The sequence below is a fragment of the Gastrolobium bilobum genome, unplaced genomic scaffold (genome assembly GCF_033153095.1).
Source record: "Gastrolobium bilobum isolate Gb01-03AN ecotype WA unplaced genomic scaffold, APGP_CSIRO_Gbil_v1 utg4844, whole genome shotgun sequence".
In the NCBI taxonomy this organism is placed as follows: domain Eukaryota; kingdom Viridiplantae; phylum Streptophyta; class Magnoliopsida; order Fabales; family Fabaceae; genus Gastrolobium; species Gastrolobium bilobum.
This window is the reverse complement of record NW_026897134.1, coordinates 71199-94944: the sequence shown is the minus strand read 5'-3', so window position 1 is coordinate 94944 and position 23746 is coordinate 71199. Positions and strand designations below refer to the sequence as shown.

The 23746-nt window shown below is 36.2% G+C and overlaps 1 protein-coding gene across 2 annotated transcripts; it reads left to right on the top strand.

Annotated features, from left to right (window-relative positions):
- The first annotated feature begins 17254 nt into the window (after nucleotides 1–17254).
- On the top strand, nucleotides 17255–23241 carry LOC133304427 (preprotein translocase subunit SECY, chloroplastic). 2 transcript variants are annotated; one of them, XM_061504460.1, is made up of 8 exons: nucleotides 17255–17450; nucleotides 17753–17910; nucleotides 17997–18382; nucleotides 20805–21104; nucleotides 21180–21269; nucleotides 21410–21533; nucleotides 21810–21973; nucleotides 22723–23241. In XM_061504460.1, the coding sequence occupies exons 1-8, from the start codon at nucleotides 17275–17277 to the stop codon at nucleotides 22945–22947; spliced, it is 1623 nt and encodes a 540-aa protein (XP_061360444.1). In that variant the 5' UTR covers nucleotides 17255–17274; the 3' UTR covers nucleotides 22948–23241. The 2 variants fall into 2 exon arrangements, with proteins under 2 accessions (XP_061360444.1, XP_061360443.1); XM_061504459.1 differs by having other exon boundaries at nucleotides 17750–17910.
- The last annotated feature ends 505 nt before the right edge of the window (nucleotides 23242–23746 follow it).

Here is a 23746-nt window from a genome sequence, read left to right as displayed (position 1 = left end):
ATGGATTCTGACTTAAGTTTTACACATAAAGTATTTAATGAAAACCTTTGTTGTAACTATGTGGGAACCGATTCAATTATTTTACACGAATATTTCACACAAATTATTTTAAATTAATGGCAGAAAATTCGCTTAGTATGTGGACCTGGAAACCGATCACAAATCAAGGATTAGGAGGATGGGACAATCGTGTAATATGTAGAAAATAAACGTGATAAATTCTGATTTGATGTATGTATTTGTTTAGGTGCACAAGTTCTTAGATAATGGGACTGTTCGATGATGTTTGGAATGCTTGATTTAAAAGTAAAGTGCCAAGGTATGTGTTAGGCGGTATTACCTAATGTGACTATTGGCTAGTGTATGGAATTGTGATGTGTTGCTCACATTTGTTCTATGTATGTTATGATGATGATGAGCCAATGGTAAGAATATGAAAGGATAATATGATATATGCATGCATTTTACATCATAATACATTTTTCTGTTGGGTGCGATTGCATAACATGGCATGTATACTTGATTCATGACATCTTGAATATATATATATATTTGTATTGAGGACATGTGACTGAGCATGCATCATATAGGCATGCCTGGTACCAGGAGAGGGGACATTTGGCTTCAGTCCGCATAGGTTCCACAGTGGGATTCACCTTTATGGGAGCCATTAGGAATACCCACTGTGATGCTACGCGCACGACGGTGCTATGAGCGTAAAGGAAAAAGGGCGTTATATACGCGTTATGATATATGATGAAAAGGATTAAATGTTTGAAGTGACTATTTATGATTTTGTGCCTAGTTAATATTGTTGCATTATGGTTTTGTTGCCACACTACTGGGATTTTCTCTCACCCCTTTGGGGCTGATATTTTTACAAAATGGCAGGAGGACGTAAAAGCTTTTGAGGACTTGGATATTTGCTGTTGGCTTCTACTGTTTGGGCATGCTGCTATTGATGTGATATTTTATGGATGACTGTATGAAATTTGAGAATCTTTTATTACTGTGAACTATGATTTTATTATTGCATTACGATTTTATGACCAGCAAGTATTTTGGAAACAAATGTTGAAACGTTTGCGAAAAAGATTTTCACATGTTATCTAAATGATGAGTTTTGAAAAGTCTTTGCGAGCACTTTGTAAGTTGTCGTACTGGGGCTACGGACCTCCGATTTTCTTATAATTTATATGCACGCGTAGCCCCAGGTGTCTAGTTTCATTATATATAAACCTTGCAAAGAAATTCGGAAAGATCGATTTATTATGAATTTTACCAGCCAGGACATTTGAGATATTTCCACTACTTTCTCTCTTATTATGCGTGTTATGTTTCGAGGGGCAAACGAACTCCAAATCACTATTATTTTATATGAACGCGAAGCCCCGGATGTCTAGTTTCTAGATTACAAAGAATATTTTTATGAATCGTTGAAGTGAATTTTATACGAATTTTTAAAGACAGCAAGGTCTGCCAGGAAAGTTATATTTTCAGTAGTTGAGACATTTTGAAAGTATAATTTTATTTTTGTGACGAACCCAATTTCAATTATAAGTTTTAATTGCCATTGTAAAAGTGATTTTCAGTCTCTAAAATATGATTAAAGAACTCTAATCCGCTTAGTAAACAACTCTCTTGGATGCATACAAGGGAGGGTGTTACAAAGATGTAATCCCTTACTACCTTGGTTGATACATTAATCAAGAACCCCAATCCCTTGGTAATTCCCTTCTTAATACATACATTAAGCACTAAGATTTTAAAGATTACATCAGAGTCCTAGTTCCAATCCCTTGAATACTAGAACACTGATGATGAAATTGCCAGTTACAGAAATAATGTAAACATTCATGTTCTACATTACTCCCTTAATGGAAAGAATTGACAAAGACAATTTCATATCATCACATAAAAGATAATCATAATATTCAATCAACCATACATAAATTCATCTTTGAGTTCCATTGAGATCTAACTACAAAGGACTCTGCTCAGACATAGGAAAAGAAATAACAAGAGAAGAGGAAAGATCAAACTCCATTGTCATGATGTTGAATCTTCAACCTTCAATCACAATTACATAAAGTACACTAAACTAATACAAGACTAGGACCTAAGGAATTTAGAAATTCAGAGAAAAAAAAGTCAGGTCAGATCTATAAAAGATTAGATCTGATCCCTCCTTTTTCAAGTGTGAAGACCCCTTGCCCTTTTATAGTTTACAAGTTCAAAAACTGAAATAACTTCCAGAAACTGACATGGGCGCTAAAACGTTCCTTGTTGGACATTTTAGTGTTCATCTTTGACGGATGCCCAACTGCTTTCAACTGTCCTCAGCGCTAAAACATTTGACTTGACCGTTTTAGCATTCAAGACCCGAATCTTTTTGAACAGCAGAGTGCTAAAACTTTTGCTTTTGCCGTTTTAGCGCTCGGCACCAGCACTTTTTGGCTTCATTTTGCAGCAGCGCGCTAAAACGTTTGCTTTCGACGTTTTAGCGCTCAACACTTGAATTCTCCAATTTCTTCAGAATCTTCTCCCTTCTCTCTTTTGCTTCTTGAGCTTCATTTTCCTACAAGAACAATGTAAATTTTCAACACAACTTTCAGAACTTGTATTTAGGTCTTTCCAGGACATTAACCCTCTTTTCCATCCATTTAATCACATAAATTAAGCTAATTCATGCTTTAAAACCTTATAAACCAAGGGTTTATCACAATTTCCAGATTTGAACATTGTTGTCCTCAGTAATGAATTAAAAACAGAGAAGGAATTGAGATTCTTTACAGATGAAATTCATGAGGTTAAACTTCAATTGATAGAAGATCAACATTTCATGATACAAGCTTATAACCATGTAATCTCTTATTTCCTATGATTTGCTCAACATCATTTGTGACTTTTCAACAGATCAGTAGAGATGATATACAGAGACTTCCAAACAAAACACCCCTTCACTAGGAACTTCTCAAAAATTGTGAGAATTTAACTCTCTTGCACTCTAGTGTTTAAGGGTGCACTTATCATTCAATCTTCACTGTACTCAAACTACCATAGGCTTGCTCATCTTCTCACTTTTTATAGTAACAATGATCCATAGAGCAGATCAAAAAGGTCTTTGTATAGTTGGCAATATGGCTTGGTATGTGGCTAGACTAGAGGTAGAAGTTATGTTAAAGGAAGGGTTCAGATTAAATGAATCAGATTCAGATAAGAGGAGGATCACAGTTGTATTAATCCATATTCTTCTTAATTCTCCCAACTTTCTTCCTTTTCATTCCTTGTACCTTCTTTGAACCCTTCTTCCTCCTTTTTCTTTCAGACACTTTGTGTCTTTAATTCCCTTTTTTACTCTTTCTTTCTCCTTTTTCTACCAGACACTTTGTGTCTTTAATTCCTTTTTCCTTTTTCTTCCTTCTTTATGTATTTCCAACATTTTGTGCATTCATTTATTTCAGGAAACATTTTTCTCCCAACAGAACTTTCATCCATTATCACTTATCTAAAACTTTTAATCTGAAGGATTGGAATGAATGTAGGCTCTTGGTTTTATAGACAAACAGGCTTAAGCTTAAGGGTTTCATGCAATGGAAACATTAAGGTTGGTCATTTAAACTTTCTGGTTCAAGAAGGAAGTGCCTAAATCATTTCTACACTACACATCATAAACCATTTCAAGCAAGAGACAGGGAAAGTTCTAGAGTTATTCACGCAGTGAAGTGCTCTATGAACAAAATTTTCTGTATAGGCTCAATTTCTCACAGTTTAGAGTGCATGCTTGACTTTCTCTATATGAGTCACAACTAATCTCTCTACTCTTTCGCATTGAATGAGTCATGCCATCATTTCATTTTAGTTCAACATGCAAGGTATAAGATTGTATCCTAAATTTGATCAATCATATAAAACTTTTATCAGTCTAATCCTCATGGAATTCCATATAACAACTGAAATCCAAATTCAATATCACAACTAAAATCCAAATCACACAAGAAAACTTAGAAAGGAAAAAGATTGAGATGTTTCCCTGTTCTGGCTCATCAATTTGTGTGACATCTCCATAAAGTTTGCATGCCATTCAATCACACCCAATTCCAAGATTTAAACGTTGTTGTCCCTAGCAACTAATTTAAATCTAAAATAGCAATTGATCACTGAAACACATTCATATATAAACCAATAGCTTCAGTACTATCGCAATATGCATCATACAAAAGTAAACTAACAACAAAATAAAACTAAAAGAAACTAAAATCCTAATAACAGAAACTAAAGAGGAGTGAAATCAAAAGTAAATGTGGGACATTGATGTTAGTATATGGATGTCCTAGAGACAATCTTTTGATTAGACTAGGACATATGTTGACCTTTTTATATTGTCGCAAATAAATAATAAGCACTCTTTATCCTGTTTCATATTTTGTCTCAATATTATTGTTAATATATTATATGAGTAACTGGATAAACCCCTTGGAATAAAATAAGTATCTATTGAGTATCTGTGATGAGATAACGATCATGAGGATTTAAGGATACCAGATGTTTATTCCTAATTTTATGTTCCTAGTCTAGAGACACTGAGAATGGGGATCAGTAATCTCGAGTAAGACTAGCAAGACTTATCTACTTGTATTCGGATACAAGGTAAAGACCTCATGAGCTACAGATATGGAGATGTCTTAGCTAAAGTCGCGGGTGGACCTATAAGGGTATAGCTCGCACTGAACAGACCCACAAAGAGACTCTATGAGGAAATCTTACAAAAGTATCATTAGAGCAGTCTCTTAATATTTGGGTATGTCTTTCCTTAGACCATAAGTTGTCACCTAGACTGTGTTCTAGATGACATGTTTTGATTGTATACCTCGTCTGCCTGAAACATGGAGAATCATAGGTATACTTTTGGGCATATCCTGAAAGTGCACAGGCCTAGGGTGATAAGCTGAAAGAATTCGTCAAATCTCTGTAAGAGATTAGGTTATCTGTAAACCGGAGAAATCGGGATGACATTTACAAGACTCGGGAATCTATGCATAGTAAAAGAGGTCATGAGATGATCTGCCTTTAGAGTCAGTAAATTGAAGATTCCCTATTTCGAATTAAAGCTTACCCTAAACCGCAAGGGTTGATACGTAACCTCACCCTAGGTTTAATGGAAAGGTAACTGAGACAAAAGGAAATGCATACGGCAACCAAATATGTGTAACAGGATGATCAAGTCATTAATCTAACTAGTTCTGGGGCAACAAAGCATTGCTACTGCTCTGTGTTGTCATTAAATGGGTTGTGGGCTTGTTGGGCCCGGGCCCATTTATGTCAGTGGCTATGTTGGACCTAATGGGTGACACACTAACACCTTATTGTCATGATGATCTAGCATTAAAGTTATTGGGCCTAATAATGGTTGTTAGCCCAAGAAGAAGTTTGGAAGCCCACCTAAAAGGGAAAAGGGCGCATGGATCATGTATGGGCTTGGATGGTCCAAGACATTACTAATTAATTTAATTAGTTAAATTAATTATCAAATATTTAAATTTTAAATTTTGAATTTTGAAATTTGAATTGAATTTTGAATTTGAAATTTGAAATTTGAAATTTGAAATTTGAATTTTGAATTTTGAATTTGAAATTTGAATTTTGAATTTTGAATTTGAAATTTGAAATTTGAATTTTGAATTTTGAATTTGAATTTTGAAATTTGAATTTTGAAATTAGAATTAAATTTTGAATTTAGAATTTAAATTTTGAATTTGAATTTTGAATTTAAATGTTTGAACGTTTGAATTTGAATTTGAGTTGGCTATGAAAAGTTGTTTCATAACAAAATGATAAGATAAGATCTTGTTGGAACAAATCCCTTGTATGAAGAGCACTTCAAATATATGACTCTGACCCTTCAAATATAAAGCACTTCATTATGTATTTGGGTTTCATTAATACTTGCAAGTAACTCATTCTCAATTCTAATCATTTCAATATCACACATTCTTCCTACAAAGAAATCAGTTATCCTTAAGTCTCTAAACTTTTCAATCACCTCATTATCTCACATCATCATACTAGTCAGACTAATAGATTTTCTACTCAACGCATCTGCCACCACATTAGCTTTACCCGGGTGGTATTTTAGTTCAAAATCATATTCTTTTAATAATTCCATCCATCTACGCTATCTCATGTTAAGTTCTTTCTAATAAAATAAATATTTCAAACTCTTATGATCACTAAACACAACAAATTTCATCCCATACAAGAAATGCCTCCAAATTTTCAGTGCAAACACAATTGCAGTCAACTTCAAATCATGAGTCGGATAATTTTCTTCATGAGGCTTTAACTTCCTATATGCATAAGCAACAACACTCCGATTTTGCATCAATACACAACCCAATCCTTTCTTTGAAGCATAATAGCACAATTCAAATTCACCCTCAGGATCTAGAAGAGTCAGCACAGGAGCTGTAGTCAATCTCTCTTTCAGAGAAAGGAAACATTGTTCACATTCCTGAGTCCATACAAAAGGAGTATCTTTTCGTGTGAAACGGGTTAATGGCAACACCAATGTAGAAAAACCCTCAATAAATCTATGGAAATAACCGGCTAAACCCAGAAAGCTTCTTATTTCAGTCACAGTCTTAGGTCGTTTTCAGTCACTCACCGGTTCTATTTTACTTGGATCCACTGCAACACCATCAGCAGAAATCACATGACCCAAAAATTGTACCTCAGATAGCCAAAACTCACACTTAGACGGTTTGGTATACAATTGTTTTTCTTTCAACACTTGTAATACAGTCCCTCAGATGATTTGTATGCTCTTCTTTACTCTTAGAATAGATTAAGATGTCATCAATAAACATAATAATAAACTGATCCAGGTATGTTTAAATATGTCATTCATGTAATCTATGAACACTGCAGGAGCATTAGTAAGTTCAAATGGAATCACCTGGTACTTAAAATGTCTGTATCTAGATTGGAATGGTATTTTTGGCACATCTTCAGACTTAATTCGGATCTAATGATAACCAGATCGAAGGTCAATCTTAGAGAAAACACAAGCACCTCTAAGTTGATCCAAGAGATCATCAATTCATGGCAAAGGATACCTGTTCTTGACAGTAACCTTATTAAGTTGTCGATAGTCCGTGCACAGTTGTATGCTACTATCCTTTTTCTTTACAAAAATCGTTGGTGCTCCCTACGGGGACCTATGATGCATCGTCAGTGACACGTGACACGCGACACGATACGACACGACACGCCGACACGTAAATTCTAAAAAATGTCATATTCTGACACATTAGGACACGTTTTGATATTAAATAATATTTTTAATATATATAATATAATTTATATTTAATACATATAACAGCCCATAATAAGTCATATAACCAATCAAATTTTCAAATTTTATAACATAAATATAAACAAAGTTAATTTTTCATGTTAAATATCATAAGAGAAAAAATTGATTTAGAAATTATTTTTTCTTGTTTAGTTAATAAAATAAAATTTAGCTGTAAAAAAAACGTGTCGGATGCGTGTCGGAGCGTTGACAACGTGTCGGAAAAAGTTAACTGCGTGTCGAAAAAATGTGTCGGAACGTGTCGAAGCATTGATCGCGTGTCCTAAAATGTTGACCGCATTTCGGACGCGTGTCAGAGCATGTCCGTGTCGGACACGTGTTTGACACGCATATTTTTCAAAAAGTTGCGTGTCGGTCCATAGCAGACAGGGACACACTAGGTTTGATGAGATTCTTTACAGAAAGTTCTTCAATGTGCTTCTTCAGCTCTGCCAATACCAATGGTGACATCCAATATGGAGCCAAAGAGATAGGCCCTACACCAAGCAACTGATCAATGGAGAATTCAATCTTTCTCTCAGGTGGAAATTCTGGTATCTCATCAGGAAACACCTCCACAAACTCATTCACCACCGAAATATTTAGAATATCTTCCTCTTTCTCTCCTACAAGACCACCCACAAATACAAAACCCAAAGCCCCAGCCTTCAAAGCCTTAATAGTCTGACACACAGATAAGTAAGGAGAAGGGTTAACAGTGGGCTCTTCAGGAGATAATATTAACTTCTTCCCGCAACAATCAATCATTGCGCAGTTTTGGGCCCCAAAGTATTCCTTCATCTTTTACACCTCTGAACTTGTGTCAGTCACTTAGTATGAAGGAGTAATCCTATGTACGAGCATCCCATCTAAGTTAACCTCAATAACTAATGATTTAAGCTTAAGTAGTGAATGGTTTAGCATGTTTTAAAAAAAATTATCTCATTATTTTGCTAGCCTTATCTAATGGTTAAATCTCTAATATAAGTGCAAACTCTAAAAGTTAATGAAACGCTTGTGGACTATTATTAGTTGTGCTTCATGACACAAATGAGTAATTACATTTGGTACACTGGGGATGTTGCAGAATAGGAACAACAATAATATCCATGCTCCAAATAGGAATAATGAAAATCCAATACAACTAGTAACCCAAAAGTTAAGTCCTAATTTCCAAAGATTATTAAAAGTTGAATCTCTCCATATTTCAAGGCAAAGGACTTAGATCATAATCATAATTGACAACCATTGGTTCGTAATGACTTGTTCAAATCATACTAAAGGAAACTATGATTAAGAGTTTGGTTTGGATCAACATTTTTCTCTCTAAGAAGCTAATTTTTTTTTTTAAAATTAAATTGATTTTCACTTTATGTATAAATTTGGATGCGACTTTTGAACCAAAAAAAAAGTTAAAAGAAAAAAAAAGCTAAAAGGGTATTAGATCTGGATATATATTATTATAATCCAAGGCCCATTCTGAAAGCCTTCATCCTTAAGCAAATATTGCAGTCAACAAAGGCTGCTACAATAAAACTCATCTCAGCAAAGCTCCTCAACATTAAATATGACAGCAATACTACTTTGGCACCAAGACAAGCAAACTTCACCTTATCTCAGCCACCTACAGTAACCAATTAGAAACTTGCCGCCTCACCACTTGCAAATATGGTCATCCCCCAAGCTACTCATCTCTCCACTATAAATACATATGTCTCAACACTAAGGTACACATCTTCTTCTACATAATGAAATATGCTTGAACCATAACTGACTTGAGCGTCGGAGTGTCTTATAGGTACACCCCCATCTTGTTCCATTGAAGACACATGAGTTAAAGCTACTTAACTGCAAGATGCTCTGACCCAAGGCGGTTCTAGGCCATTTATGTAGAGGAAGATCACATGATCGGCCCAGTTGTAAAAACGTGTTCTGATCATTGGCGCCGTCTGTGGGAATCTATCATTTAGAACCCATCATTTTCTCAATTTAAAAACATGGTTGATACCAGAAGCAAATCCCAGAATGGCTCCAAAGGAAAGCGGAAGGAGACACCTGCCTCCCGCGAAAAATCAGCTTCGTCGGTGGCACCACTTTCCACCCATCAAGATAACCCACCGACGAACCAGCACCTGCTGGACCTTATCATGCAGTAGAATAAAAGAATTGCCCACCGAAATCGGGATCTAGCTCGACTGAAAAAAGTACAAAAGGCTAATGAAAGAAATCATGGAAAAGAAAAAGAAAAAGAAAAAGAGCCTGCGAATGAAAGAAATCTTGAAAATTCTGGTGACAGTGAGCCGATGCAAGAACATTCTACGGGCGATTTTGGACCTTCGGGTCACAAAAACAAAAAAGGTGAAGAAATGAAGGATACTAACGAGAATTCTCATGGGAAATCTAGGACAATTTCTCGAATCCTCCACCCGTTTACTCCATGTATAATGAACATCCCAATCCCTAGAGACGTCAAGATTACAACTGAAAAGTACAACGGGAAGGGAGATCAGCAGGAACATCTAGAACAATTCCAGACCAACATAATGGCACAAGATATAGCTGATCCGATAGAATATCGGTTGTTCCCAACAACCTTAAAGGAGACTGCACTCAGGTGGTATTCCGCGCTATCACCCAATTCAATACAAAGTTGGGAGGACTTAACTAGCCAATTTCTTATACGGTTTGCAACAAGCAAAGCGCAATACATTGCGCGATTACCTCAACAGATTCTTTGATGAAGCACTCCTAGTCAAAGACTTGGATCAACAAGTCTCCCTACATCTCATTATTGAATGATTACTGGAAGGCCCTTTCTCTATGTCGTTAGCCAAACAGCGACCACGTACCATTGAAGAATTGCGTGCGCGATCAGAAAAATTTATTAATTCAGAAGATTACAAGCGATCACGTGAAATTTCCAATACCAAAGCAGACATAAACAATTTTGAAAGAGATGCCCAAAAGAATGGTCAACGGAAGTTCCGTGAAAAAAGAAAATGGGAAAGGTATGACAATTATACTCCTTTGAACACATCCCAGAGACGGATTTTTAAAGAGGTATTTCAAACGGGTTATGTGCGCGTTAACAAACCTTCCCCAATGAAAAAAGGAGTACATCGCGATGATACCAAATTTTGCGAGTTTCACAATGATACAGGGCATACAACTGATGAATGTTTCGATTTGAAAAATACCATTGAAACACTTATAAGAGCTGGGAAACTCCAGGAATTTATTTTTAGCTGCAGAGAATACAAGGCACAAAGAAGACGCGATAGAAGTACAGATCGCGACCAAAATCCTAATCAACAAAGGGCATATCCCAGGAGAGATTACAATTCTGCTCGAAACAATGATCGTGGGAACGCGGGGGACGATCCTACTGACAGACGGCAAGGAACTCCACCGCGAAACAGACAGCGTACCGTGCAACAGCAACCGCTTCAGCTACCTAATAATGCGGCAGGAGTGTTGGCCACCATCATTGGCAGAACAGTAGGAGGAGGCGCGACCAGTTCCCAACGCAAAAAGCATTTAAAGTCCGTAATTACAGTGCACGATCATGCTGGCCCCTCCACTTCTCGCATCCAGAGGCAGGCCATATGTTTTGACGATGATGATTATGGAAACATCATTCCAGACCACACCCACTAGTAATCTCAGCTTGCATGGCTAATCTCCAGGTAAAACGTATTATGATTGATAATGGCAGTTCTGCCGATATTATTTTCTGGGATGCTTTCCGCGCGATGCACATCCCAGAAGAACATCTAATCCCTGGATGTTTGGATTTAATTGGTTTAGCTGGAGAGTGCGTACAATCCAAAGGTACCATTAAAATGTGGGTAACCTTTGGAATCATGCCTCTAGCTCGTACTATCAAAGTACGGTTCTAAGTAGTCATTGTTTTGACGATCATATCATCAATGTATACTTCAAGCATTTGGCCAATCTGTTGGCTGGAGATTTTATTCATCATACGTTGATACGTGGCTCCAACATTCTTAAGGCCAAATGGCATCATATTATAACAATAAGTGGCCTTTTCTGTAATAAAGGTTGTGGCTTCCTCGTCTGGTTTAAACATGGGAATCTGGTTGTACTCTGAATAAGCATCCATAAAGGATAGAATTTGATATCCCGTGGAGTTATCGACCAATTTGTCAATGGTGGGAAGAGGATAAAAATCCTTTGGGCCATATTTATTAAGGTCGTGTAATCTATACACATGCGTCACTTTCCGTTAGCTTTTTTGACTAAGACGACGTTAGAAAGCAGGTACAGTAAGTGATTTCTCTAAAAACTCCTGCATCAAGCAATTTTGTTACTTCAGTTTCGACCACCTGTTGTTTCTCCGGGGATATTTTGCGCTTCTTCTGCGCGATGGGTTTAGCCTTTGGATCCAAGGTCAAATGGTGGCATATTACGTCAGGGTCTATTCCTGGCATGTCAGCTGCTGTCCATGCAAAGAGGTCTATATTCTTGAGCAGCACCGCCACCAATGCATTTTTTTCTACTTCTGGTAGATGTCGTCCAATCTTAGTAACGTTTTCGGGTAACGGTCCAATTTGGAGACTTTCTAATTCACCATCAGGTTAGGAGTGTGTTTCGCGCAGATCTTCGCGCATGTCAAGATCAGTCATATTGACCGATGCTTTTCCTTTTCCGTCGCGCTGGGTCAGAGTTTTTGCTCGTAGGCTGGTATTGTAACAGCTACACACTGCTTTTTGATCGCCCCTAATGGCAACTACCGCACCAAACGAATCGCGGAATTTCGTAAGAAGATGGGGCATAGAAATGATTGCCTTTAACACAACAATGGTTGGTCTTCCTAAGATAACGTTATATGCAGATGCATATTCAATGACATCAATGCTCAGGTGTTAGCCGATTTCCTCGTTGAAATGACACACTTACAACAGGCCAGGGTAAATAAAGATTGGACTATTTTCGTCGATGGATCTTCAAATGTTAAAGGAAGTGGCGCAGGAGTCATTGTGGAAAGCCCTCAAAGGCATAACAGTGGAACTTTCTATCTACTTTGGGCACAAAGCTTCAAACAACCAAGCTGAATATGAAGTAGTCCTCGCTGGACTCGCAATGGCAAAAGACTTGGGGGCAACAAGAATAATTCTCACAAGTGATTCGCAACTAGTAGTTGCGCAGGTACAAGGGAATTATCAGGCAAAAGAGGCCTTAATGGTAAAATATCTCGAAAAGATGCGACTATTGTTAGCAGATTTTAAAAGCTTCAAAATGGAGCACATCCCTGAAAACAAAATTCGCGAGCAGATATTTTATCCAAATTAGCCAGCACAAAGGGACCAGGAAACAATAGATCAGTCATCCAACAAAGCGTCCCCAATCCTAACGTCATAATGGCCGTAACTAAACAGAGCACTCGTCCATCTCAGAGTGTGCGACTAATGATCGATGATGATATGATGCCATCAGATGATGAAGAAACTTGGATGACACCAATTTGAAACTACTTGACTAAAGGAGTGATACCACCAGAATTGCGTGCGGCAAAGAAATTAGCACGCAAGGCTTCATTCTATACTGTCATCAATAACCATCTGTATAAAAAAAGATTTTCTTCCCAATTGCTTAAATGCCTAGATCCCCAACAAGATTGATATGTGATCTCTGAAGTTCATGAAGGGATTGGCGGACACCACATGGGAGGCAAATCCTTATCCAGAAAGCTGCTTCGAGCAGGATATTTTTGGTCCAGTATGGTAGAAGATTCTAAGCAACACGTGCGGCATTGTGTCAAATGTCAAGAGCACGCAGATTTGCACCATGCTCCCCCAGAGGAGTTGACTTCAATGATATCCCCTTGGCAATTCTACCAATGGGGCATGGATATATTAGGACCATTCCCGATTGCAGTCGGAGGAGTGAAATGGTTACTGGTGGCGATAAACTACTTCTCCAAATGGATCGAGGCAGAAGCTTTAGCCACAATAACAGCCAATAAAATTCGCCGATTCTTTTATCAAAAAATCATATGTAGATTTGGCGTCCCTCATACCATTATAACTGATAATGGTACGCAGTTTGTGGATAAAAAATTCAATCAAATACTTCAAAATTTGTACATCAAGCACAAATACACTTATGTTGAACATCCACAAACGAACGGGTTGGTAGAAGCTGCAAACAGAGTCCTGAAACGAGGATTGAAAAGAAGATTAGAAGCAGCTAAAAGAGATTGGCCTGAACAACTGGACTATGTGTTGTGAGGTTACAGAATTACCCCACATTCAACTACTGTGGAAACCCCATTCCACATGGTTTATGGTAGTGAAGCCATGATTTCGGTTGAAATTGGAGAACCATCATGGGGAAGGATGTACACAGATGAAGAATGTAATTTGCAGGCATTACTGCATAACTTAGATGCAATCAATGAAATGCACAAAATTGCCCATGTCAAGGAGGCGGCATTAAAGCAAAGAATCCCAGCGCGCTATAACTTAAAAGTTATTAAACGAAGATTCGACGTAGGAGACTCAGTCCTACGAAGAGCGGACATAGGAAATAAGAACGCGCGACAAGGTAAACTAGCCGCAAATTGGGAAGGTACGTATCTCATCCAGAGCAAAACTGAGAAAGGTGCATATGTCATTGAGACGTTGTTCGGACTTACCATCCCGCGCACATGGAACACGGATAAGCTTAAGATATTTTATAGTTAAGTCTTTTCTGTTTGTGGAATATTTGTCTTTCCAAATTATCAAATAAAGATTGCGGATCTCTACATTATTGATATTTACATTGCGCACATTCATACATGATTACTATATTCATCGCGCATAAAGAATAAGGGGATATAATCAAACATGATCACACTTCCTCAAACATAACGCGCGATACACCAGAGCGCAATGAAAACCATGAAAGAAAGATTATAAAATTGCCTCCAAGTAAAAGGATCTTATAAAAGGATCCTCCAAGTAAAAGGATCCTATAAAAGGACCCTTCAAGTAAAAAGATCCTATGAAAGCACCCTCCAAGCAAAAGGATCCTATAAAAGGATCCTCTAAAAGGACCCTCCAAATGAAAGGATCCTATGAAAGGACCCTCCAAGCAAAAGGATCCTATGAAAGGATCCTCCAAGTAAAAGGATCCTATGAAAGGACCCTCCAAGCAAAAGGAGCCTCCAAATAAAAGGATCCTCTAAAAGGACACTCCAAATGAAAGGATCCTATGAAAGGACCCTCCAAGCAAAAGGATCCTCCAAGTAAGAGGGTCCTATGAAAGGACCCTCCAAGTAAAAGGATCCTTTAAAATGATCCTCCAAGTAAAAGGATCTTCTAAAAGGACCCTCCAAATGAAAGGATCCTATAAAAGGATCCGCCAAATAAAAGGATACTCTAAAAGGACCCTCCAAATGAAAGGACCCTCCAAGCAAAAGGATCCTCCAAGTAAAAGGATCCTATAAAAGGATCTTCCAAGTAAAAGGATCCTATAAAAGGACCGTCCAAATAAAAGGATCCTCTAAAAAGACCCTCCAAAATAAAAGGATCCTCCAAATAAAAGGATCCTCGAAAAGGATCCTCCAAATGAAAGGATCCTCCAAATAAAAGGAAGATAATAAAACTTCCTCCAAATGAAAGGATCCTTCAAAAGGACCCTCCAAATTTCTTCCTCCAAATGAAAGGATCCTCCAAAAGAACCCTCCAAATGAAAGGAAGATAATAAAACTTCCTCCAAGCTACAGCGCGATGAAGAAAAAAGGAAGGTAAAGCTTTAACTGGTTAAAACTTCCTTCAACGCGCGATCAAGAACAAAAGAAGGTAAAATCTTAACTGGTTAAAACTTTATCCAAAGCGTGATACTTCTGGCAACATCAAGTACAAACTAAGCGACATCGAACCACAGAGCATGCAAAATAGAAAGGTACGCCAAATATATGAAATATGAATTATGAACTGTATAAAAATGCAGAATACAATTATGAAGATCTCAAGTACCCATACAAAGTACAGACCATAGTTCCAGATAAAGGAACAAGCCAAATGAATTTTCCAGGTTGATAAACAGATATGTCATATCGCAAATTTATACATCTCACTACTCATGCTCTTAGCATAAGCAGCGAGCTGAGGCTTCTGATCTGGATGTATATTATTATAATCCAAGGCCCATTCTGAAAGCCTTAATCCTTAAGCAAATATTGCAGTCAACAAAGGCTGCTACAATAAAACTCATCTCAGCAAAGCTCCTCAACATTAAATATTACAACAATACTACTTTGGCACCAAGACAAGCAAACTTCATCTTATCTCAGCCACCTACAGTAACCAATTAGAAGACTTGCCGCCTCACCACTTGCAAAGTTGGTCATCCCCCAAGCTACTCATCTCTTCACTATAAATACATATATATCAACACTAAGGTACACATCTTCTTCTACATAATGAAACCTACTTGAACCATAACTGACTTGAGCGTCGGAGTGTCTTGCAGGTACACCCCCCATCTTGTTCCATTGAAGACACATGGGTTAAAGCTACTCAACTGCAAGATGCTCTGACCCAAGGCGGTTCCAGGCCATTTGTGTAGAGGAAGATCACATGATCGGCTCAGTTGTAAAAACCTGTTCTGATCAGTATTTCTTTTAAGCTAAGATTTATTTCTTATGAAAAAATAAGCAAAATACTTTTTTTTTTCTTTTACTTAAAATTGTTTTTTAAATATTCATTCGAACGCAAAATAGCTCAAATTTTGACAAAAAAATCCTTCTAAACAAAACAATGTATACCCAATGGGTACAGCTCAGTTGGTTCCTTGGCGCTGAGTTAGTGGGGTTGGATATGTGTTCGATTCCCGCTGAATGCATTCTTGGGGAGGGGGCTGAATCTTTAGCCATCACTGACCCCCGCACTCCGGATTAGTCTCATAGCCGACTCAAAGAGTCGAAGCTTGTGGGGATACCGGAGGGAGCCAACTCGCCTCAAAGAGGTAATTAGGGTTGGGTAACTCCAAAAAAACAAAAACAAAACAATGTATAAAAATTCTTTTTTTTTTTTTTTTGTAAAAAAACTATCCAAATATAAAAATAACAAAACTCCTTGTACTTTTTTTTTGTTTATATAATGGTGAGAATTAAACACATAACCTAATACAAATTGACTAAATCCCTTACCACTAGGCCAGTCCTAATTGACTTAAAGTCATGCATACTTTGCTATGTGTTAACTATTTTTTTACAGCATGGGACTGTATTAGCAATACCAATCTTGATTTTCTTATGAAAAGTTGTAAATATATACATATGTTGCTGCTAATCATGTTCTTACTAATCCAATTAGGAATGACTGAAAATGAAATTTTATTGTATGATACTCAAAAAAGAAGTAATAATGATATCCAAAAGTATGTTCTGTAAGTGTTTAATTTCGTCTTTTTTTTTTTGATAGCCATAATTTCGTCTTTTTACTAGGCCTATTATTGATGTTACTTACTTTTTATAATAAAATTAAAGTGTATAGTAATAGTAGTAGGAGACATTACACCTGAGAATGCAAAAAATTCCAGTCTATCCCAACAAACCGCAATGTCCTTCTCAAGGACTAATGTGATTGATTTGTAGTTTTCAAGCACGAGGATGAGGATTTTGCTCTTTGGAAAACTAATATTATCTGCTGACAAATTATTAAATGATAATTTGTTAAAGAAAAAAATGGTTATTGTTTTCACAATAATTTTTTTTTTCCCCAAAAAAATTTGTTTTCCGATGGTTTGAAGAAAATTCCCGTGATCAGGGATGACTTCAAGTTGTTGGGTCAAGCCCAAGGCCCAATAGTCCAATATCTCCATTTTTAATTTATTTATTAACCTTCTTTTGCGTTGTGATTAAGATTCTATTGTTCACTGGCCTAGGTGAAGTTAGTTTGTGGATAACAATGTTGATAACGGTAAAGGAAGCTTACGCTTCTTCTCCCCTCTGTTTCTGGCTAAATCGTCTCAAGGCAAAACACTCTAAAGCACTCAAAACTTCAATTTGCCAAGCCAGTTTCTCTGTCCAGAGAAGACCTGTCATGACCACCCACTCATGGTATCCTGGGCATGTTTCTACCAGGTAAATGGTGCTAATAATACCCTTTTCCTTCTTCTGTAGCTCTTAATAAATAGTAGACAAGTTCCTCCACTGGGTTGGGTTCACTTTACTTGTTATTTTATTCTTGGTTGAGTGCTGAAGTTGACAAGTAAATGTTAATTTTCCTCTCCACATAATATATAGATATTTTCTGTTTCTTGTAAGAGCAAATAACAGTGCAATTGCAAAGGGAATTAGAAAACTCTCTCTATTTTTTATTGAGATCAATGGTCTCTGATTGTAATTATTTGCCCAAATTTTCTGTTTCCAACTGTGTGCAGCAGCAATGAGGTAGCAATTTTTGATCCCTTGGGTATTAACTCAGATTTAAATTCTGCTCTAAATTCTACCTGCAAAAATCTGGTGAGCTTGTTTTCACAAACATTTGAGAGTGCTTCAAGAACAGAAAAGGAAAAGCCTAACCCTTCTCGAGGAGTAGCAGGTTTTATTCTTCACTTTATCTTAGTGAACTTGAAATCATGCTTTTGTATCTCATAGCAAGTAATTATTATATTTTGGCATTGGCAGCTGCAATAGAGGATAGTTCAATTGATTTTGGTGACTTCTTTAAAGGTCCACTGCCAGGAAAGTTTCTCAAGCTTTTAGGGTTTCTCGCCTTGTCTCGGCTTGGTGTGTACATACCTCTAGGTGGAGTTAATAGAGAGGCTTTTGTTGGAAATTTGGATCAGAACAGTTTATTAAGCACTCTGGACTCATTTTCTGGAGGAGGTATTGGTAGACTTGGGATATGTTCCCTTGGGATCGTTCCCTTCATCAATGCACAGATTGTTTTCCAGCTTCTAGCACAAATATATCCCAAGTTGCAAGATCTTCAGAAAAGAGAAGGTGAGGCTGGAAGAAAGAAAGTTCTTCAGTACACTCGATATGCTTCAGTTGGATTTGCCATTGTACAGGTCAGGAATTCACACTGCAAAATTTTTGACGAACTTTTGTTCGGGTTTTTTTTTCATTTTTTAACAAAAAATAAATAAATGAAGGTAGAAGCACTTTTAGGAGAATTAAAATTTATTCATATAAATTTTTTTGAAGGAATTACGTGATCATCATCAAAAGGAGAATCAGAAGAAAATTTGTAAGAATGATTCATTTTGGTTGTCCTTACCTTATGCAAACAAGAAAGTTAGTGCACTGAAAAAAATGTACCTGTGTAAATAAGGAAAAAATAACACGTAATTACAGCTCAAGTCCACTTATATGTTGGAAGACATACCATGAAGATTCTTCCCTGAAGATCCGTGCTGTACAATAATTATTCCCTTTATGGCATATACTTATCATTAATTGAAAGGAAAAACCTGAATATTATTTCTTCTTCTTTTTTTGGTGTTTGAATATTATTTCCTCTTAATTGAACTGTACATTGTTGAGTCTATTATACCTAATTAAATAATTACTTGTGGAGAAGCACGTTCGAATCAAAAGGATTCACATTAAGCCGGAGCAAGACATATGAAGTGTGAGTTTTCTCTGGTAAGAGATGTAGACAAGATCCCGTGCATCTACTTAGTCAAGAGGTACCCAAGAAAGATGTGTTTAGATACTTGGGATCAATTCTGCAAAAGGGTGGAGAGATTGATGATGATGTAAATCATAGAATTAGAGTAGGGTGGATGAAATGGCGTAGTGCATTTGGATTTTTGTGTGACCGCAAAATTTTCCGTAAGCTAAAAGAAAATTCTATAGAACAACAGTAAGGCCTGCAATGTTATATGAAGCTGAATGTTGGCCAGCATATAGGCAACATGAGCATAAAATGAGAGTAGCAGAAATGAGGATGTTAAGGTGGATGCGTGGTGATACCAAGATGAATAAGATAAGAAATGAAGATATTCAACGAAACATAGTAGTAGTATCGGTGGCTGAAAATATGAGAGAACATAGATTAAGGTGGTTTGAGCATGTAATGAGAAGGCCCCTAGATGCTCCCCTAATAACAAAAGTTTATTACCAAGAGCTCAACACAAAGAAAGGTAGAGGTAGACCGAAACTTATTTGGAGGAAGGTAGTAAAACAATATTTAATGGAGTGAGATATAGATTGGCAGACGATGTGCCTTAGGACGGAATGGAGGAAAGCTATAAGTATGGTGGAGGGTTAGACCTGTTGTTATTCTTATATTGCAAATGGTCCATTTTTAGTTATTTTTCTCTTTATCTTCCCCCTCTTCTTCTTTTCTCCTTCTTATCTTTTATCTCTTTTCCCTTTCCCCATCTTTTTTTTTTTTTTTTTTCCTACACCCCTTTTATTTTTATTTTTACTTTTATATATATATATAGGAGAGAGATCATTTGACTCCAGAGTAAGACTTATAAGTCTTACTCCTCATCCTAACTGTTGATTTCCGTCCATCCAACGGTTATAGTTTAAGAAGTTATATTAATTAATTAATTATTAATTATACCAAAAATGACAACCGTTGATTTCCGTTCATCAACGACTGAGATGGAGAGTAAGACTTAAAAGTCTTACTCTGGAGTTAAAAGAACCTTCCCCATATATATATATGGGGTAAATATTTTTACAATCACTTTAGATAAGGTTATCTACAGCTATTCCAAAAATTACGTTGTTTTGATTAATGAAGGGTGTTTATGTAATTTTAGGAGAGTTAATGGAGGATGTTTCTATAATTTTGTTTATTTTTTATCAAATGCATTTTACTGAAACACCCTTCATTAATTCACCTAAAATTACAGAAACACCCTTCATTAATTAAAATGACATAGTGTTTGGGGTAGCTGTAGATAATCTTATCTAAAGTGGCTGTAAAAATGTTTTTTTCTTAATATATATATACAGAAAAATATTTATACAGAAAAATATTTTTGCAGTTACTGCAGATAAGTTATCTGCATTTATTCCCAAAACGACGTCGTTTTGAGATTGAAAGATTAAAAAAATATAATTATAAAGACTATAATAACCCTAAAATAAATTAAAATTATAAAAACACCGTGATTTTCGTCCCAAAAAGACGTCGTATTGGGCTTACTGCAGATAACTATTATCTTTAGTAAGCCAGTAACTGCAGAAAAAACGAACATATATATATATATATATATATATATATATATATATATATATATATATATATTTATTTTTATTTTATCTTTTTTAATTTTTATCTTTTTTCAATCACTTTGTATTTTTTATTTGAGTTTATCTACCATCGACCCCAAATAATTTGGGATAAAAGTGTTGTTGATGTTGATAAATGACAATAATATCCGGTGAATATTATGTGATATGGAATAGTAAGAACGTTTATGCTTTCACCTTTATAATTTTTTGTTTGTTCCTCATTTTTCATTTCAGGCAATTGGCCAAGTTCTTTACCTACGTCCCTATGTCCACGACTATACTGTAGAGTGGGTTCTTTCTTCTGTTATCTTATTGACTCTTGGCTCTGTGTTTACAACTTACATCGGTGAACGAATTACAGACCTAAAACTTGGGAATGGCACCTCTCTTTTGATATTCACGAACATTATCTCGTACTTGCCGGCTTCTTTTGGTAGGACATTTGCACAAGCATTTAACGATGCTAACTACATTGGACTTGTTACCATCATTGTGTCCTTCTTTCTGTTGGTAGTTGGTATTGTCTATGTTCAGGTAATCTCATTTCAAATTGTTTTACAAAGATGTATTTGAGGTAGCAAAGAGATTGATCTGAGCAATGGCTTTCAGGAAGCAGAGAGAAAAATTCCTCTTAACTATGCTTCTAGACTCACCAACAGAAGTAGAGGACTTGAAAAATCTGCTTACCTACCCTTTAAGGTCCTCTCTCCTCTTTTGCCAAATTCTTGTTTTATGTTACTGTAGTATCTTCCTTCTAATTATCTGATGCATGTAATTATTAGTGAAATTTAGTTCATTAAACCTCGAAATTTGATAATGTAGATCTTCTACCTTGGCAGGTAAATAGTTCTGGAGTAATGCCCATCATATTTTCTACATCATCATTGGCTCTTCCTGGTACTTTGGCACGATTCACTGGGTTAAGTGCGCTAAAGAAAGCTGCATTAGCTTTGAATCCAGGGGGTATATTGTTGATTTATCACTGGATTTGTATAAGACAATATTTTTGTGTGAAATGTCTGGTACTGACATTCTGTGTTGGTCTTGTGTATTTGACAAATATTCAACGCATGCATTTAGTGCATTATAATTGAGATTAAAAACTTTTGCTCAGAATTATTTCTGAAGAAATCTAGGCCTTGTTGTTGCAATACTTTATTGAAATGAAATCCGCTCATGCTTTATTGGCCTTAAAATTTGTTAATTGATCTTTTTTACTTAACTGGATATTGGTTGTAGGTTCCTTCTATCTTCCTTTTAACATACTTTTGATAGCCTTCTTCAACTACTATTACACTTTCCTACAACTGGACCCTGATGATATGAGTGAACAATTGAAACGCCAAGGTGCTTCAATTCCACTTGTCAGACCAGGCAGAAGCACAGCTACATTTATCAAAACAGTAATTTCATCCTTTTCTAGTTTTGCATTCCGTGACTTCCTCTCTGATTATATCTTGTCTTTTTTCTTTTAAAATTATATTGTATAGAATTATACTCTAGTATGCCATCAACTTGCAAGTTTGTGCTGATAACTGATACGTTTTAAACTAAATTAATATAATTGATTGCATATATCATCTTAGTAGGTAGAAATTCCTTGCAACCTTTCCTTCGTGTGATTCTCATCTCTCCTACTTGTGAACGGAATTTAGTTGTAGGATTTCTTATGAAAACTCAATGAACATTCTATAATTGAACTAAAAATTAAGTGAAACATTGGACTTCCCTCCTATTTGTCTCACTATTAATCTCCATTTAGCTGTCATACAAACATTTCGTTTTTTTCCTTCCGTAACTGTGATCTTAAATGGTGATCACCTGTCCCTTTTCGTTTGTTATTCAGTCTGACCTGTTACAAACTAAATACTCTTCCCACAGAAATTTACACTCATTTGTGGTTGATGGCTTTAGTATAATACTATTAATCAAATGGTTCTATCATTGCTTGGCCAGTTGGTCCAGAGCACCAAATTACCAAATTTTATAGGTACTAAATAGATGTTCGCACATCAATCACAAAATTTTCTCTAAAAATTAATCAGAAACTCCAGGTGTTTGTCATATTAGTTCCCGCATACTACTTCTCATGTTTCTTTTGTGTTGAATGACACTATTGGATTTATTTTACATCCCTTAATATATGGTGCAGGTACTTAGTCGAATATCAGTTCTGGGTTCAACATTTTTGGCTATCTTGGCTGCTGGTCCAGCTATTGTTGAGCAGACAACACACTTGACTGCATTCCGGGGATTTGCCGGAACATCTATTCTTATACTTGTTGGTTGTGCAACAGACACAGCTAGAAAAGTTCAAGCTGAGATTATATCCCAAAAGTACAAGAACATAGAATTCTATGACTTTGATAAGTATTGATCATGAAACGATTGCTGGTTTTAAAAACTTGATGTGCAGCTATATAATTCTCCTAAAAGGGATGTTCTCGAATGAGTCGAAAAGTCTCAGTTATCTGTATTAGCATTACGCGTCCATTTTATATCGGCCTGTAAATAATGCTGTTGAGCAGCGATTTATTTTATTTGTTGTTCAAAAGACGAATTGGAAAATCCATCCAGTTTTTCGTGTGGTAACTGGTTTATCAATCAAAGGAAATGTATACAAAGGGGGGCAACTTATTGCAGCCCAGTTTTTACAGTGATTTTTATTTTATTTTATTCCATCATTAAATAAATATTCTTATCAAAACTTTATTCATAGCAATTAATTAACGTCATTCTTAACGAGCCCGTCGCTGCCGAAAAGGCTATTCTGTTACCAGTCGTCGGCTATAACAGATTCTTCTTCGGGTATGTAGTTCCAACTTTTTGATTGGTCTCAAGTGGAGTCAACAGTTGTCTTCCGTTTCGTTTAGTTTCAGCTAGACTAACTGTTAATTAGTATAAACTCAAATTATAAGAGCATACAAGATCATAAGACAAGGTCGTAAGATAATATCTAAAGCACGACCGTATGGCCCGGTTAATTACGCATTATGGAAATACGAGAGTTCACTGATTAGTATGAATTTTGTCTAAAGGCAATTCATAACATTCATCTTTGTCACATAAAGATCGAGAAATTAGACTCGAGAACATACATAACTTGTCAATTACAATAGACAAAGAAACGCAACGGAAAATAGCAAAATTCAAGAAACAACGTTGTTCACAATCTG